Source organism: Artibeus jamaicensis, unplaced genomic scaffold (genome assembly GCF_021234435.1).
Source record: "Artibeus jamaicensis isolate MK-2021 breed Jamaican fruit bat unplaced genomic scaffold, CSHL_Jam_final contig_603, whole genome shotgun sequence".
Taxonomy (NCBI): domain Eukaryota; kingdom Metazoa; phylum Chordata; class Mammalia; order Chiroptera; family Phyllostomidae; genus Artibeus; species Artibeus jamaicensis.
In genome coordinates, this window is record NW_026521904.1 from 893,296 (window position 1) to 908,389 (window position 15,094).

The 15,094-nt window shown below is 38.4% G+C and overlaps 1 protein-coding gene across 1 annotated transcript in view; it reads left to right on the forward strand.

The window, feature by feature from the left end:
* ARHGAP15 (Rho GTPase activating protein 15) overlaps positions 1-7,559 on the forward strand; it is a 633,529-nt gene extending 625,970 nt beyond the window's left edge. The window contains exon 14 of the mRNA XM_053670683.1: positions 7,196-7,559. Within this exon, the coding sequence (XP_053526658.1) occupies positions 7,196-7,379 (184 nt within the window). The 3' untranslated portion in view covers positions 7,380-7,559. The remainder of the gene's footprint in view (positions 1-7,195) is intronic.
* Positions 7,560-15,094: the final 7,535 nt, after the last annotated feature.

A 15,094-nucleotide genomic window follows, 5' to 3' on the forward strand; every position in this document is an offset into this window, starting at 1 on the left:
CATTCTCATGAATGGTATAGTTTGAGAACCACTGATCTAGTTGTTGCATTTCTGTTATTTTATCTTATAGCTAGGTTTTTTCAACAGCACCACTCTTGACATTTTGGGCTAGTTAATGTTTTGTTGTGGGGGACTGTCCTGGGCATTGCAGAATGTTCAGCAGCCTCTTTTGCTTCTCCCCAAGAGATGCCAGTAGCAGTCCCCACCCAGTCATGGCCATCGAAAATGTCTGCAGCAATTGCCAAATGCCTCGCGAGGGTGGCTAAATTGCCTTTGGTCGGAAACCACTACCTGAAAAAATAGAGTCAAATCTTGGTTCTCAAACATCTTGGTTCTTGAGCAATTTAGTTCTCAATCAATTTTTTCGTGGAAAAAAGTCTCAGTCACGTAACAAAACTTTGGGTCTTGATTCTTGACTCGAAAGCCCTTTCACGCTAACACCTCTATGACCAGTCGCACATCTCTCAGGCAACAAACAAAGGAGATCTGGTTTATGAACAAATCACTTCTCAGTTTTCTGAGGTTCCACTATACTCCAAAATATAGAGGAAGAGTACATTGAAAGGTGTTTTAACATATCAGTTTCACTTATACTAAGAAATCATTGATTACAATCTATTCTGTCCCATACAAGGTAATAAATAAATAAATATCACGTACATAAGTAAATAATAAAGATTATGAATATAAGATAAAAGTGAAAAATATTTGATATAGAAAGGATTTTTAATAGGTAATAAATAAATTTTTTATATGTACCTTTGTAACAACTGAATCCTGGAACTCATTCTGCTCTTAAACACCAAAGAATGAATTTTCATTATCTTTAGAATTAAATCCTAAATCCCTACCAAGGCCCATAAGTTACCCCACAGCCTCTCCTACCCTCTTTGCCTCACTCCCAGCCACACTATCTTCTTTGTCCCTAGACCCACCAAAGAGAACCTCACCACTGACTTTCTACCTACTCATCCCTGGCTGGAGTTCTCCCTTTCCTGGCGTGCATCTAAGTAGGTCTCGGCCTAGGCATCCTTTCCATAGGAAGGGCTTCTTCAGTGCTGAGCTGAGCTCCTTGACTGCCTCATGTAGCACTTCCACCACTCTGCGCATCAGAATTAGCTGGGGCTGCATTATCCGCAGCCAACCAGGCCCCACCCACACTAAATAAACAAGCATCTCTGTGGACAGATTTGAAGATACTAGCATTTTTAAAAAAAAAGATCTCCAGGGTCAATGGAAGAACAACTACTCCTCTTTTTCCTAGTTTCTCTGGAAGTATGTAAGTGCCTAAAATCGTATTACATACATTGTTTGTTGTCTGGGTCTCCTGCTAGATCACAAGCTTCCTATGGGACGGGACGATGTTGTACTTATTGCACTTTCCCCGATGCCCAGAGCAGTGTCCAACACCTCGTAGGCACTCAGTAGGTGTTTATGGATGGTTACATTGAGTTACATTTATAGTTACCGGTGGATTCTTTTTCTTTATTATACTTTTCTAAACTTTTAAAATTCTCTTGAATTGAATGCATTATTTTATAATCAGAAAAAATAAATTGAAGCTGATTTTTTAAATCTGTCTTTCCAATTTTTGATATAGCTTAAGAATCATGATTAGCATGTAATAGATATCTAACAGATAATAATAACTTTTAGTGTTCATTTATGGTGTTATCTACTATTTAAGGGATTTGGCTATAATAACCCAGTTATCTATGGTTCTTATCACTATATAGGACACATATTACAACTGGAAATAAGTAATTTTGAAGTCTGTGGGCTATTCATTCTTTTCACTTTATCATTCCTATTTTATTAGATGTTCTGAATATTACTTTAAAAGATACTTTACAACCTCCCTATAATGTCTAATCAATAAAAATAAGAAACAAGTGAATAGTCAAAAATATTTAATCTTCTTCACTGAATTCAGTGCAAAGAAGGTACTTAATAAATACAAAGAATAAGGCCATGTCAACTATCAACATGTAACTGCCAGATAAATCTCCCTTTCTATCATGTGCTTCAAGAATTACATTCACATGGCTTTACAGATGATTTGAAGCAAAAATGCAGGGCCCTGACTGGTGTGGCTTAGTTGGTTGGGTGTCATCACACAAAGCAAAAGGTCACCAGTTCTATCCCTATCAGGGCACATGCCTGGGTCGTGGGTTTGGTCCCCGGGCAGGGCATGTACAAGAAGCAGCCGATTGATGTTTCTCTCCCACATCAATATGTCTCTCCCTCTCTTCCCTCTCTCTAAAAATAAGTAAATAAAATCTTTTTTAAAATGGTAAACTTTATTTTTTAAAAAAAGCAAACATGTATGAACATAGCAATAATTCCAATTTAGGAGAATAGTTGCTAGCTTGTTTAGAAAATAATAATAATATTATATTTATATATAAATGTAGAGACTTTACAATTAATTTAAACTAACTGATTCATAAATTAACATGTACAAATAGTTGAATTGCTAGTGAATGACCACCTCGAAATACATTAGAGTTAAATGCAAAGTCATTGGTAAATGCTCCTCTGTTTTATAATACTTAATTTTTTTCTGACAATAGCCATAACTTTAAAGGAGAAGGTAGAATTCCTGCTAAGTTCCCAATTACATATATATATATATATATATATATATATATATATATATATAATGTCCAGTGTAGAGAGCAATATAACTTGTGCAAATTGAGGTTAGGCAAGCATATGGTAAGCATGAATTACCCCCGAAATAGCTATAGCACATAAGAAACATAAATTACACACATTGAAAATTTATTTCATTTTTAACAGCCTCTTTCATTTAAGTGGTCAAATTCACAATGAACATTTTACATACGGTGGCTGAGCTGTATTTTGCAATCCAGGTGTGACCTGATGGCAGAAGTACATTTACCACCACACTTTCCCTGTTCAAGTTAAACCACCTTCAAGTTATGTGTGTTGGAAAATCACAGCATTACAGAGATAGGGAAGGGGACACTTTTAATACACTTCCAATAACTTGAGAGTTGTCCTGCAGGCAATTATGTGGCTTTCAACTTCCTTTGCAAGTCATTATGGCCACAGCCAAATTCAAACTTAAAAGAAACTTTGCATCCATATATTTGTTTAGAGCTGGACTATTATTAAATGCTTTGGTCTTCTTAATTCAGCATTAATTTTCAGTTTTACAGGAAAGCTCTTTTTCAGTTTGAGTCATTTGGCTATAATTTTAAGCAACTAAGAAATTTCTCTGGGTTAGCAATTCAGCTCACTCAAGAAAAACTTACCCAGTATAAGGCTGCAAGGATTTTTTTGTCTGGAGTCCAACATCTGTAGCACCGGATTATAGATTGTTTCTAAAATAATCTTAAATTGATGGATCATTGCAACTTCCATTTGGGCTCGACAAGAAGTAGCTCTGGCATTTCCTCCCCTTTTTTATGCTGTAAATTGTATATCATCCTTTTAAGCTCTTGCCAGAAAAATGAATTCTTACCCACTTCAAGATTTTATAAACTTGAATTTTACTTAGTGGTATAAGGATTTCTTTTACAATGAGTATATATCAAGTGCTGTTTCATGAACAAATTTATAAAATAATAATTATTTTTGTCAGGCTATTTTAAACTAAGCAGTATTAATAAATAGTCTTTCTCAAGAGTTGCACTTTGGGATCTTTTTCCTACTAGTGGTGTGTTCACAGGCACTAAACTTTGTGCTCTTCATGTTGTTTAGAATCAGGTACTTTGCTCTAAGGATTTTCTAGGAGTAAATTAACGGTGGGTAAACAAACATGCAGAGGAATTTCTAAATATTGACCTAAGGTCCAAATGTTTTTGCACCTTCTTAGCCATCCATCCTTCACTGCTTGTTAATCTCTCAGCCAAGCCTTTGCGTTCACCTTTCTTTTTCAGATGCGCCCATTTCCATTTTAGCCTCTTATTTTTACAATAGAAGGGGAGTGTCTTTTCATTTTTTGCTAAAAATAGGTTAAATTGTAACTTGACATTTATATCGCTGTTGTGAAGTCTAAGGCCTAATGAAAGCAGAGCCATGCCAGGGGGGTGGGACTCTCTGGGAAAAACCACAGTCTGACCCTTGAGTGAGCTGCTACATCATCCTGAAGCCAGAGTGGCACAGAAGGGTAGAGTCCATAACATGTTCAGACTTATTTAGTAGGCCCTTAGCAAAGCAACTAGAGCAACCTTTTATATCTGCTCCTCATTGTCACTCAGGAGAATATATGACATTCAAGTAAGTTGGGGAACACACAAGACACACCAAGATAAACAAAGATGGTTTCTGTAGGGTTTGTCAGAGCCTTTATTACACTATTGTGCATTGTGAATTTTCAAGAAGAAAAATGCATAGAGTTTCTTCAAAACTTATTTTATTCTGGAATGCTATTTTTGTGAAATATATCACAGAAATAGTGTGTTGCAGAACTCACTTTTGTGAAAGCTGTCCTGGAGATAGTAGTGCCAAACACATAGTAAAAATGTATTTGGTTTCTGAATCGGACTCCCCCCACACCAGTAATACAACTCAACTTTATTTTAAGCAACTGGAAATACAACTTACTCTTTTTGGAGTTTTTCATCTTAAATGGTAGATTGATTTTTTTTGGCCATGCAGAGCTCTTATTTCTTTCAATAGCCTCTGTTTGCCCTGCACATATCTTTTACTAGTTGAAGCCTTCAGAAATAATGGTGCTTGCAGTGCTTAGCTTTTCCCACCGAAATTCTGGTATCTGTTGTTTTGAGGTTAAATAAAAACCATAGGATTTTTTTAAATTGTAGGATAGTAGTCTAGCTATTTTTTGAACTTGTGGTTGACTTTCTATGTGGTCCTAAACTAACCACTTAACTATTTAATAATCTACTGTGGTAGAGACTAGGTACATTCCTATTTGAGTAATGAAGTTGATAATAGCATTAAAACATTTTCCCAAACACCCCCAGTTTGGGGGCCTTCATTGCTAGAAATGTCTATTTATACTGTCTATTAGAAAGGAATCTCAACTAATTTAAGTGTTAATATGAGTACATATATCGCCTATTTACATGAATCATATAGTTTAGTAGTTGGTAACTTCTACCCCAAATTAGTCTTCACTATCAGCATCTTTTCTAACATAAAGCTTGACTAATTTCTCAACACATCAACCACCAGTTGGTTGATAGTTAAAACATAAATTGCCATTAAAATCTATATATTATATGCATGCAAACAAGCACACATTTTGTAACAGTGAATAAGAAGGATAGCATGTATTCTGTGTAATACACATTCACATTTTTTTACTTTTTTCTTAACTGCATTTTTTAAAAATTTATTGCAAGTAACTCGATTTTCCCAAGTCAGGAAATAATTCCAATCTAAAAAAATTTAACCTGCAGTAATGCAAATACAGTAAAAATACAAAACTATATGTTATTTAGTAAAATCTACTTATAAGTGATTATTTTAAAGCATTCACAAGTTAAGTTGGTGTCATTAAAATTGAGTAAGTGTGCAGAGAAATGGGCACAGAGAATACAGGTTTGAGATGAATGATTGTTCCATATTTACACGTGCATAAAAGCACAGCATGAACATTTGTACATAGAAAATGTAGGAAATGGATGCACTGGCAGAAATACATCACAGGAGCTCCCTTCCAGGCAGGACCCACCAGCTAAGGTAGAACCCTTTCCCCAAGAGGGGTGCTGACTTGCAGCTCCAGCCTCCTACTCTCCACCCTATGTAAACAGAGTCTGGGTGTCTTCCTCTAGCTTTGGCCATGCTCTCCATTCTGAGGCCAGAACTTTTGCTGAGAAGGAAAAGTATAAAACTCTCTGGAGAAATAGCCGACCATGAAGTTGTGCTGTGGCAAGTCACAAATGCACAGCTTTGGTCCTTCTCAATCTCTTTAAGGAGAGAGAGGCATACCTTCCTGGTCACAGAAGTGGTGCTTTAGAGATTTATGTTTGTGAAGGGATAGAAATAAAGCAACTCTGCCTGCCTTGTCTGCCTAGGGGCTAGGTAGGTCCACATAGGTCAAATAAAGAGTCCTCCAAAATCCAATCACTGTGCCAGTGTCCAATAATGGGCTCTGAGACCACAGACCCCACTGCCTTGCAGTGAAGTGTTCCTTTGCCTCTATTTATTCTCTGTGCTCATATATCCCTTGCCTTGGGATGTCTGGTCGAATGCAGAGTTCAGTATTGCTTAGCATCCTGTCCTTCCCTGTCTCCTTAACATCACTAAATTCTCTCTCTTCCTAATTTTAATGTAAAACCAAGCAGGCCTCAATATTAATAATTAGCATTTTTAAAGTCTCAATTTATAGAAGAGGGCTTTACTTTCTCTGTAAGAATCTTGTGTTGAAGCAGGGAAAGTATTATCAATAAGAAAACCACATCCTAATGTTTCATTGGTATTCCAGCTCTCAGTACAGTCTTCACATAAGCAAACATTTCTGATTCCAGTGGAACTCCTCTCCAATGCAGATGGTACAGGATTTAGCCTTGTATCCAGATGTGAGCTAAATTGGCCGACCAAAATAAATGCAGAGACTTAGAATTGTGCCATGCATCCAAACGTCTCAGACCCTACCTTCTCCACTACACATATTCCGGTTAGCCTTCGTCAGGAACTCTCTGCTCACACTAAACACTAAAAATATTTTTCCCAGCCTTTGTGTACACTTTCTATTATTAATTGTACATGTAGTTTTCTACTTTTCTCATTTGGATTCCCATTTATTTTACCCATGTCTCACCTGTTTCCTTCATTGACTATAAACACTTCAGAGTCTGAATCCTGTTAAATCTGCACAGTAATTTTTGCTGTCTCACATAACATGTATTCATTTCACAAACATTCATAGAGCACCCACAATAGCCAGGTGCTATGAGGATAACAAGCTATGAATTCTTTCCCCCAAAAGTCATTAGTTCTATCTCCATACAGAGAAGTATAAAGAATAGAAGATGAAATAGTTGCCTTAGACATTGTTTCTCTGAACCTAGAAAAATTTTGGCTTATGTTGCATTCCCTGTTTTGTCAAAGCCAATCAGTGCCTTTACTTTCCTTCTCTAAATTGAAATTTAAAAAAAGAAATCAAGAATGCAGAACTTTATAATTCAAACAAGCTACTATTTAAAACTCCAATGAAATATTTTTTTTTCTTTCTCCTTCTCTCTCTTTCTCCCCACAGGATAGTGGCCAAAGCCTCCAAGAACCTCATGTCGACCCAAAGCTTAGGGATTGTATTTGGACCCACCCTTCTGCGAGCTGAAAACGAAGCGGGGAACATGGCGATCCACATGGTATACCAAAACCAGATAGCGGAGCTCATGCTGAGCGAGTACAATGAGATCTTCGGCTCGGAGGAAGACTGACAGACAAGACAACTCACTGAATATGTTCACATCTGTCTCGATGCCTAATATTTTTACATTTCTGTAAACATATTTCTGAAATATTTTTTTCCTTTCAAGCGACAGATGTCTCATTTTGTGAAAACTTAATGATGATTTTGTGTTCAAGTTCCAAACATTTGAATAAAATAGTTGACAATATTTGCCTATATGTGTTCTACATTAACCCCGTCAGTGCTCTTCCTTCTCACACTTCTAGCTTGTACATCATGCATGCTCCGCATTATTCAATAATGTTCGGAGTATGGCACATACCCCCCAAAATAATTTTAATGGGGCTCCTGGGCATGGGGTGTGTGGTTGTATGTGCATAGATATGTGGGAGAGTGTGAGCATGGTTGAGAGCACCAGGTGTGCACACAGGTGAGCCTTCTCATTACCCTGGCTGCCTCCTAAATGCTCCCACACTTCTCCTTATATGTGAGAAGAACCAAAAGAGGAAGGAAGGCAGAAATTAATACATTTTAAATAGAAACAAGGAGGTCATGTTCTTAATGAAAATGGACACATTTTATCTTTCAAGAACATTTTTATATGTGTAAATATAGTCTAGACATCCTTCCTGCTGGATGGTAGAATGTACAAATTATCACTGAGTGACAATTTTTTTCTGAAGAAAAATGACAGTTCAGAACATTCGCCACTGGATATGTTTTTTACATATACTATTTGCTGCCCCATAAACATACTGTCTTATAAATTAGAAGTAAAATTAGTGCCCTGCAATTTTGGTCTTTATATTATACAGGAATTGCATGACTGCTCAATTTTAATGTTAACATCCATTTTGAAGCTTTGTCAAACTGTATATCCTCCTTTTCCCTTGGCTGTGTCATTTTATGTAGAATTTTTATTATGCTTCTGAGGATGCTTTATTGGTGAATTACATTAAATCAATCTAGAAAAAATCTTTTTTAAAAGGCCTTTTTTCATATGCCCTAAGGATTACTTGACTAGACTTGGATTGCTTTCTCCATTTGATAGTTAGTTTCAGTTGTCATCAATAAACAAAAGGGTAACTGTCTAGGATATATCAAACATTGTTTTATTTTGAAAAGTATGTTCTAGCTGAACACATCTCAAACCGGTTTTGTAAAACATTCTGCTGATACAAATGTAGACTTATGTCTGACAGCGTTTTAATCAAATTCAAACGGAATAAATAAAACTAATCCAGTATGATAAAGAATAAGTCTAGTTATCGATTTGTTCATAAAATGAAAAATAAAGTATGTAAATAAAACACGTGAAGCAAGAATCCAAGAGCAAACACCGAGAGCAATAATGAGATCAGAGGCACAGGGGCCTGCGGAGATGGAGTCCACGGCAGAGAGTCTGCTCAGGAGAGAGCGTCATGTGTACACAGCTCCAGCTCCCACAGAACTGCCTGAGGAAGGAGAGACTTCCCTTGCCCACTTGAATGTCTTCATTTTGGCAATGGCGCCACTACATCGGCTCGTGGCCAAGAACAGAGAAACAACCACAGTAAGTGCTGAAGTGTGGTTTTATCAAGTGGGATGTATACACATACCACAAAGCCAAAGAGAATCACATGAGGCAGAACCCCATGATCTAAAGGCACTGGTAACAATGAGCTAACAGACTTGTCAGCTTTAAGCTCGTATATTGAAAGTTGTACTTATGCCTTTCGGAAAAACATGGAGCTGTCAAACAAGAGTTTCTGGTAGGCTATTTCAAGTCCTTCTCATTTCCATGGCATTCCATATTATCAATTATGCCTTCCTGAAGACTTTAACCAATTCTCTTTTTGAAGGGGAGAGTAGGGTTGAGTTCCCAGCATTAAACTCTTACCCCTTCACATGGTCATCTTTGAAGTAACTCAGGAAGCATCAGCCTGAGAGAAGCAGCAACAACAGCCGAAGAGAAGTGGCACTACCTGCTTTGAGGGTCTCCCACCCCTCAACTCTGCAGCCTTCCAGATCCATAATCTCCAAAAGCACCAGCTTCTTGATTTTCAATCGGATGGGATTTAGCTGGATTCAAACCCCAGCTGCGCCCTGTCCCTGACTGCTAAGGACATTTAATCAGAGACTGTATTTCCTCTCCGGGAAAAGACCATTCCAAGGTGCTGAGCCAAAGTGCCCATCACAGGATCTGCCTTATATACATTCTAAAGGCCTGGAAAAGGTTAGACCAAAAGGTCATTGGACTCCACAACATCTCAAAGCCAGCAACGATGGTTATATCAACTAACTCTTCCAAGTTTAAAAGCCACGATTGTAGGTATCATAGGTTAATTCATTAAGGTACTAGATTTTGTAAAACTGATCAATATTCTCCATTCAGAACACATGAAAAGACAATGAGTATTTCTTTTTCATCTTGTTTGACCCAGGTGCGAGTTTAGACTCTACTTTTTTTTTAATATTAAATTTTATTTAGTTACTTTTCAAGTACATTTTTTTTAATCTATTTCTCCCATCCCACCCCCCCCCCCCCCCGCCCAGTATCCCCCCTCCCACCTATCCCCCCCCCCAGTCCTCATCTCTGTGTCTTTCATACTTGTTCCTCAAAATCCCTCCCCCTTTTCCCCTTAAGTTCCCTTCCCTCTCCCCTCTGGTCACTGCCCACTTGTTCTCTATTTCAGTGTCTTTGTTTTTATTCTGTTTGCTTGTTTGTTTTATTCTTTAGCTTCCTGTCAAAGGTGAGATCATATGGTATTTGTCCTTCACTGCCTGGCCTATTTCACTCAGCATAATGCTTTCCAGTTCCATCCATGTTGTTGCAAAAGGTAGTAGCTCCTTCTCTAGACTCTACTGATCAAATATAAAATCAGGCAAATATCCCTACCCTCTCTAGTTTCGCAGTCCAGTCAGGGAGATAATCAATTAAGGGTTCGTTACACTTCAATACAATCACGAACTGCACTGTCTTGGTAGCCATGTAGCCCCAGGGATCAGCACTTATACATAGAGATGCTCAAAAAGTATTTTTTATCCAGTTTTACTGATGAAAAGGTATTTCTGAATGAATGAATGAATGAATGAATGAGTAGAAGCTAGTACAGAGATACTAGCAAAGCTCAGTGGTTGACAAAGAACCAAAGAACAGGTTGTGCCTGGGGGTGGCAGGTGAAGAAGAGTCCATGGGAAGGTAAGCCTTTCAGTCTAGTCCCGACCAATGAGTGAGATTAACCAGGCAAAGAAAAATATAGAAGATATATAAGAAGCAGGAATGGCATGAACAGACTTGTGAAAGACCCTATATCTCCAACATAAAGTGAGAAGTTGAGTGAACACAGGATGGAATGCAGGCCTGTACATTTTGGAGGATGGAAGTGAAGAGAAATGTTGGGGTCAGATATAGGTCATGATAAAATATTTAGATTTAATCCTCTAGGCATAAGAGATCCATATAACCAAGAGGTTGTAAAATAAGAAAGCCACAGTGAAACTTTATCAGAAAAAGACTCTCTAAATTCATCAGAGGGCAGGAGATACATCACTTTTTGAGGACCCTGGCATTCTCTTGTGTAGGCATTTGTATGATCGTATGTATGAGCTTGTATTTGGGTATGTGTGTATACTTTGTAATATTTTCTAGGAATGAAATTATAATCTTGTATTCTTAGAAGCATTTTTCTATTGTGATGAGCAAATATTTTAACAAATTATAGCCTTAAGATAAAGGAAGCACAAGTACAAACAGTCTCCCTGGAAAATCAAGCTGGGTAAGGGCATCCCAATTCAGCTTGGTCTTACACAGACTCACCCGGACATGGGAGGCTGCCCTCCCCTACTCACACAAAACCTTCTTGGAGATGGTATTTATTCTGTCCTGTATGTTGAGAGAGCCATATGACAGGATCACCATGCCACAGCTAGTAACTGAAAGCCATGTGATGGTCCTCCCTATCCAATTAGAAAACAAAGGATCCAATTAAGAAAAATTAGAAAAGCTGTTAAAAGAGAACAATCACTTGCCAATGTTGCTGTCCTTATAGTTTAACACAGCCAGAAATGGACCTGTACTTTTCCTTTTCATATTTATTTTTGTGAATTATAAGTTAATCACCTTGTCAATTCCTAATTAAAAGGTCCTGCCAAGATATTCATTCAAAAACACTAGAGTTCTGGGTCAAATTGCTCTGTTGTCAAAAATAAAAAATAACACCAAAGCAATATCAACTCTCCTGGGAAAATCAAATCTTAATACAAACACCAAAGACTTTCTTTGAACATAATAATCACATATATATTTACTCAACTAAAATGTTTCATCTTACCTTTAGGAAATAGTGGATTTTTTCTTTCTTTTTTTTAAATACAAGTTTTACAAACTCGAATGCTTATTTGTGCCAGGCAGGTAATATAAGTAATAAGGAGTGGCAGGCTTCAGGCATTATAAAGTGGTAGCAGCTGGGGAAAGCTTAAGCCAACCCCTGGCCAAAGGGGTCGTTGGCTCAAGCACCATTGCTTATGTGGGAATGTGGGCGCAATTTGCCATTCCTTCAGCTCTTTCATGGGAAGCCAGAATTTCAGAAACTTATGTGAAACCTGATTTCTAAGGGCACCTAATAAAACATATCTGCATAGACTCAGCCCAAGCACCTTCATTTTCATGAACTCACTATTAAATCTTCGATGTTGCAAAGCCTGCTCCCCAGAAAATGTAACACCTGAAGCAAATGGCGGGGATGTGGAGTTGAGCCACAGTAAAGTGTATGAGGACAAAAGAGGCAGACTAAGCCCTCAGGACTGGCTGTTTGCATCCTCGGCAAATTATCTACTCTATCTGGGTCTCAATCTTCCCATTATAAAATAGAATATGTAATATTTACCTTACCTTGCCTTTTAAGAACTCTCTATTGGAATCGTGGAGAAAATTAAAACAGGTAATACACCATGAAACTATACATTGCTCCTACTGGATAAGATGATAGCCCTCCAGCTCACTAGCAATTAACTTTCATCATCCTCTAAAGATGATGAGAAGGAAGGTTGGAACCAGGCTCTGGAAGGCCTTGAAGGCCATACCAAGAAGTTTTATATTAAGTCTATAAGTCAATACGGAGACCCTAAAGGTTGTTTAGCAAGAAAGTGATTTTATCAGAGCTGTAAAGATTCCCCTGGCAATTTTATGGAGCAGTGTTTGAAGCAGGGAAAAGTTATAGGCACCATTGCCAGACAGAAGTTTTTTATCACAGTACTGTTAATGCAGATCTGAATTCAGACGCTGACAACAGATATGGAAATCAATTTTATGGAGCATCGTTCTACTGAACCTCTGAGCTTCATGCAGCATCTCCTAATAGAGACTGCTGAGTGCGAAGCACTATTTGTTGCCCCACAGAACTCCTACAGCAGGCCTGTTTCCAGCTGAATTGCTGTGTTGGGGAAGGGACTGATTCCGGTACTCTGACAGTGAATTGGCATTTGTCAGGAACCACCTTAAAATATTCTGACCAAGTCATGCCCAGGTCGGATGACTATGCATGTTATACCGTCTGCTTCCTGATGATCATAAGGTCATTTCCATCTCATTGGCTCTGATGTCTCCTTGTGCAAACGGCTCCTCTGGCCTCCCAGAAGACCCCCAAAATAAATTAGTCCCAAACACTAATTTTGATTAGCTAATATTTATTGAGTGCTTGTTCCAGGCCAATAACCGCATTTTACATGTATTGTTTTATTTCAACTTCACAACTCTAAAGAGGGAGGTATTATTATTATCTTAATTTATACTTGAGGAAATCGAGGAGATATGATGAAACTATCCAAGTTCATGCAGTTAGTAATTGTCAATTTCGTATTTGAATCTAAATAATATGACTCAAAAGTCCCCTACCTTAACCACCATACCATCTGATCACTGGAATAGAAAAAGGAACTGAAGCAAACACCAGCACATGAACACCCTAAATATTTATACTCCATATGTGGATACCTGGTCACTTGTCCTTTAAAACACCTGATGAGAATTTTATTTTCATGAAAGAGCAAGAGGGATATTAAGTGTTTCCCCAAAGAAATACAGAGCACCTTTGTTGTTAGGGGTAAATGACTAAATCTCAGTCATGTTCCTGTCATTACGATTTTAGATTCACGCACCACTTCATTTTCCTACATGTTTTACATACATTGTACTGACCATTTCACTATGCTGTAGAGGGAGCAGAATGGAAGCCTCTTTGCCCACTTTTTTGAAAGTACTTGTTTTCGTGGCTTCTACTCTGTTGTATCATATCACCCGGGGTGGATCAGGTTTGTCAATGCCTTGTTATCATCCGTCATGCCATACTGCCTCATATTGTATTGCAATTCGATCTGGCCCTTTAGGGGTTCTGTGTGAGATGAAAAAATGGGTCCCCAGCAACCTTTCTCTTTAAAACAATTGAAAAAGAGGCAGGCATCAAGACACACTGGTCCCATGGTGCCAGAGAGTGATCCCTAATCATCCAAATGATGAGAGTACACTGAACATCTTGTACAAAAAGATGACGATTTTCTGTAGCAGTGTTGTCAAAATGAAAATGTCTAGCTGTCTTGATGAGAGACCTGGCAGAAGGATGCACACACACATGTACATGCACACACCCCTTATCCAGCTGATTTTTGCAATCTTACACTCGAAGCGAAAAATGCAGGGTTCATGGAATTCTTAAGCAACCAGCCACATTCTATACAACATTCTTCAGCCGGTTAGAAGAGCAGTGAGGAATAGTGGGACGCGATGGCCATAGTTGGTGCTCAGTATACATTTGTTGGATGACTGAACCATGACAAACACCCAGAACATAAGCAACATTAAGTATCAATATAATTCGCCATTGGGGGTCCTATCAACTACTCATATAGCAAGTTAAACCTAGTCTCAAATTGCTGGTATTTGCACAAACTCCTAGTCCCCCCACAGAAGGATCATCAAACAGATATCCCTTCAATTCCCTCTTTTAAAGTCTAAGTCCCCAAGAAATGCTTCTTTTCAAAGTTCAGCAGAAGAAAAACGGTGAGGTTCACTAACTCCTGCAAGCCTAACAGAGAATTCTGACATCCTGCTTTGGGTCAGGAAGAGTCTAGGCCTTCATGACACCCAGCAATATCTTTCACTGCCCTCCCTGCCCTGGAAAATGCATGATTTAGGTATTAGATAAATGCTATACAGCATAGGCTTTCTGGCCATTGTATGAAAATCCCAACAGCCATGAAATCTGGCAAATACAAAGCACTGATCTGAAATAGCCTCACTCTCCTCTGGCGCCATTTAAACTGACAAATTTACTTGAGACACACACACTCACATTTTAAGAGCAGGACTTGTGCTAACCATTCTCACATCACCAGAGAAATGTGTTCTAAGTCCATATTGTGCAGCATACTTGAAGACGTGTGGATTTTTCCACATCATTTGGTGACATTTTACACAGTTTAATTTCTGCTCTTTATTGCTAGACCCTACCTTTTTTTCCCCTTGCAAACATCCACCAATGGGATCTCCGTTAGCATTTTAACCCTCGGCTCAGATTCTTTCCTCTAGTTCAGCATCTATTTGCGAAGCTGCTACACAACTTTGCCATGATGTGACCATCTGTTGAACTCCAGCCTCCCCGAGTGAGAGGAAGAAGACGGAGGTGTTCAGCTGCTGGGGAGAGAAACAGAATCAGTGGAGGAGCAGCCAGTCTCTAGGGCTGTGAAGGGAAGGAAGCCTTAGACTGC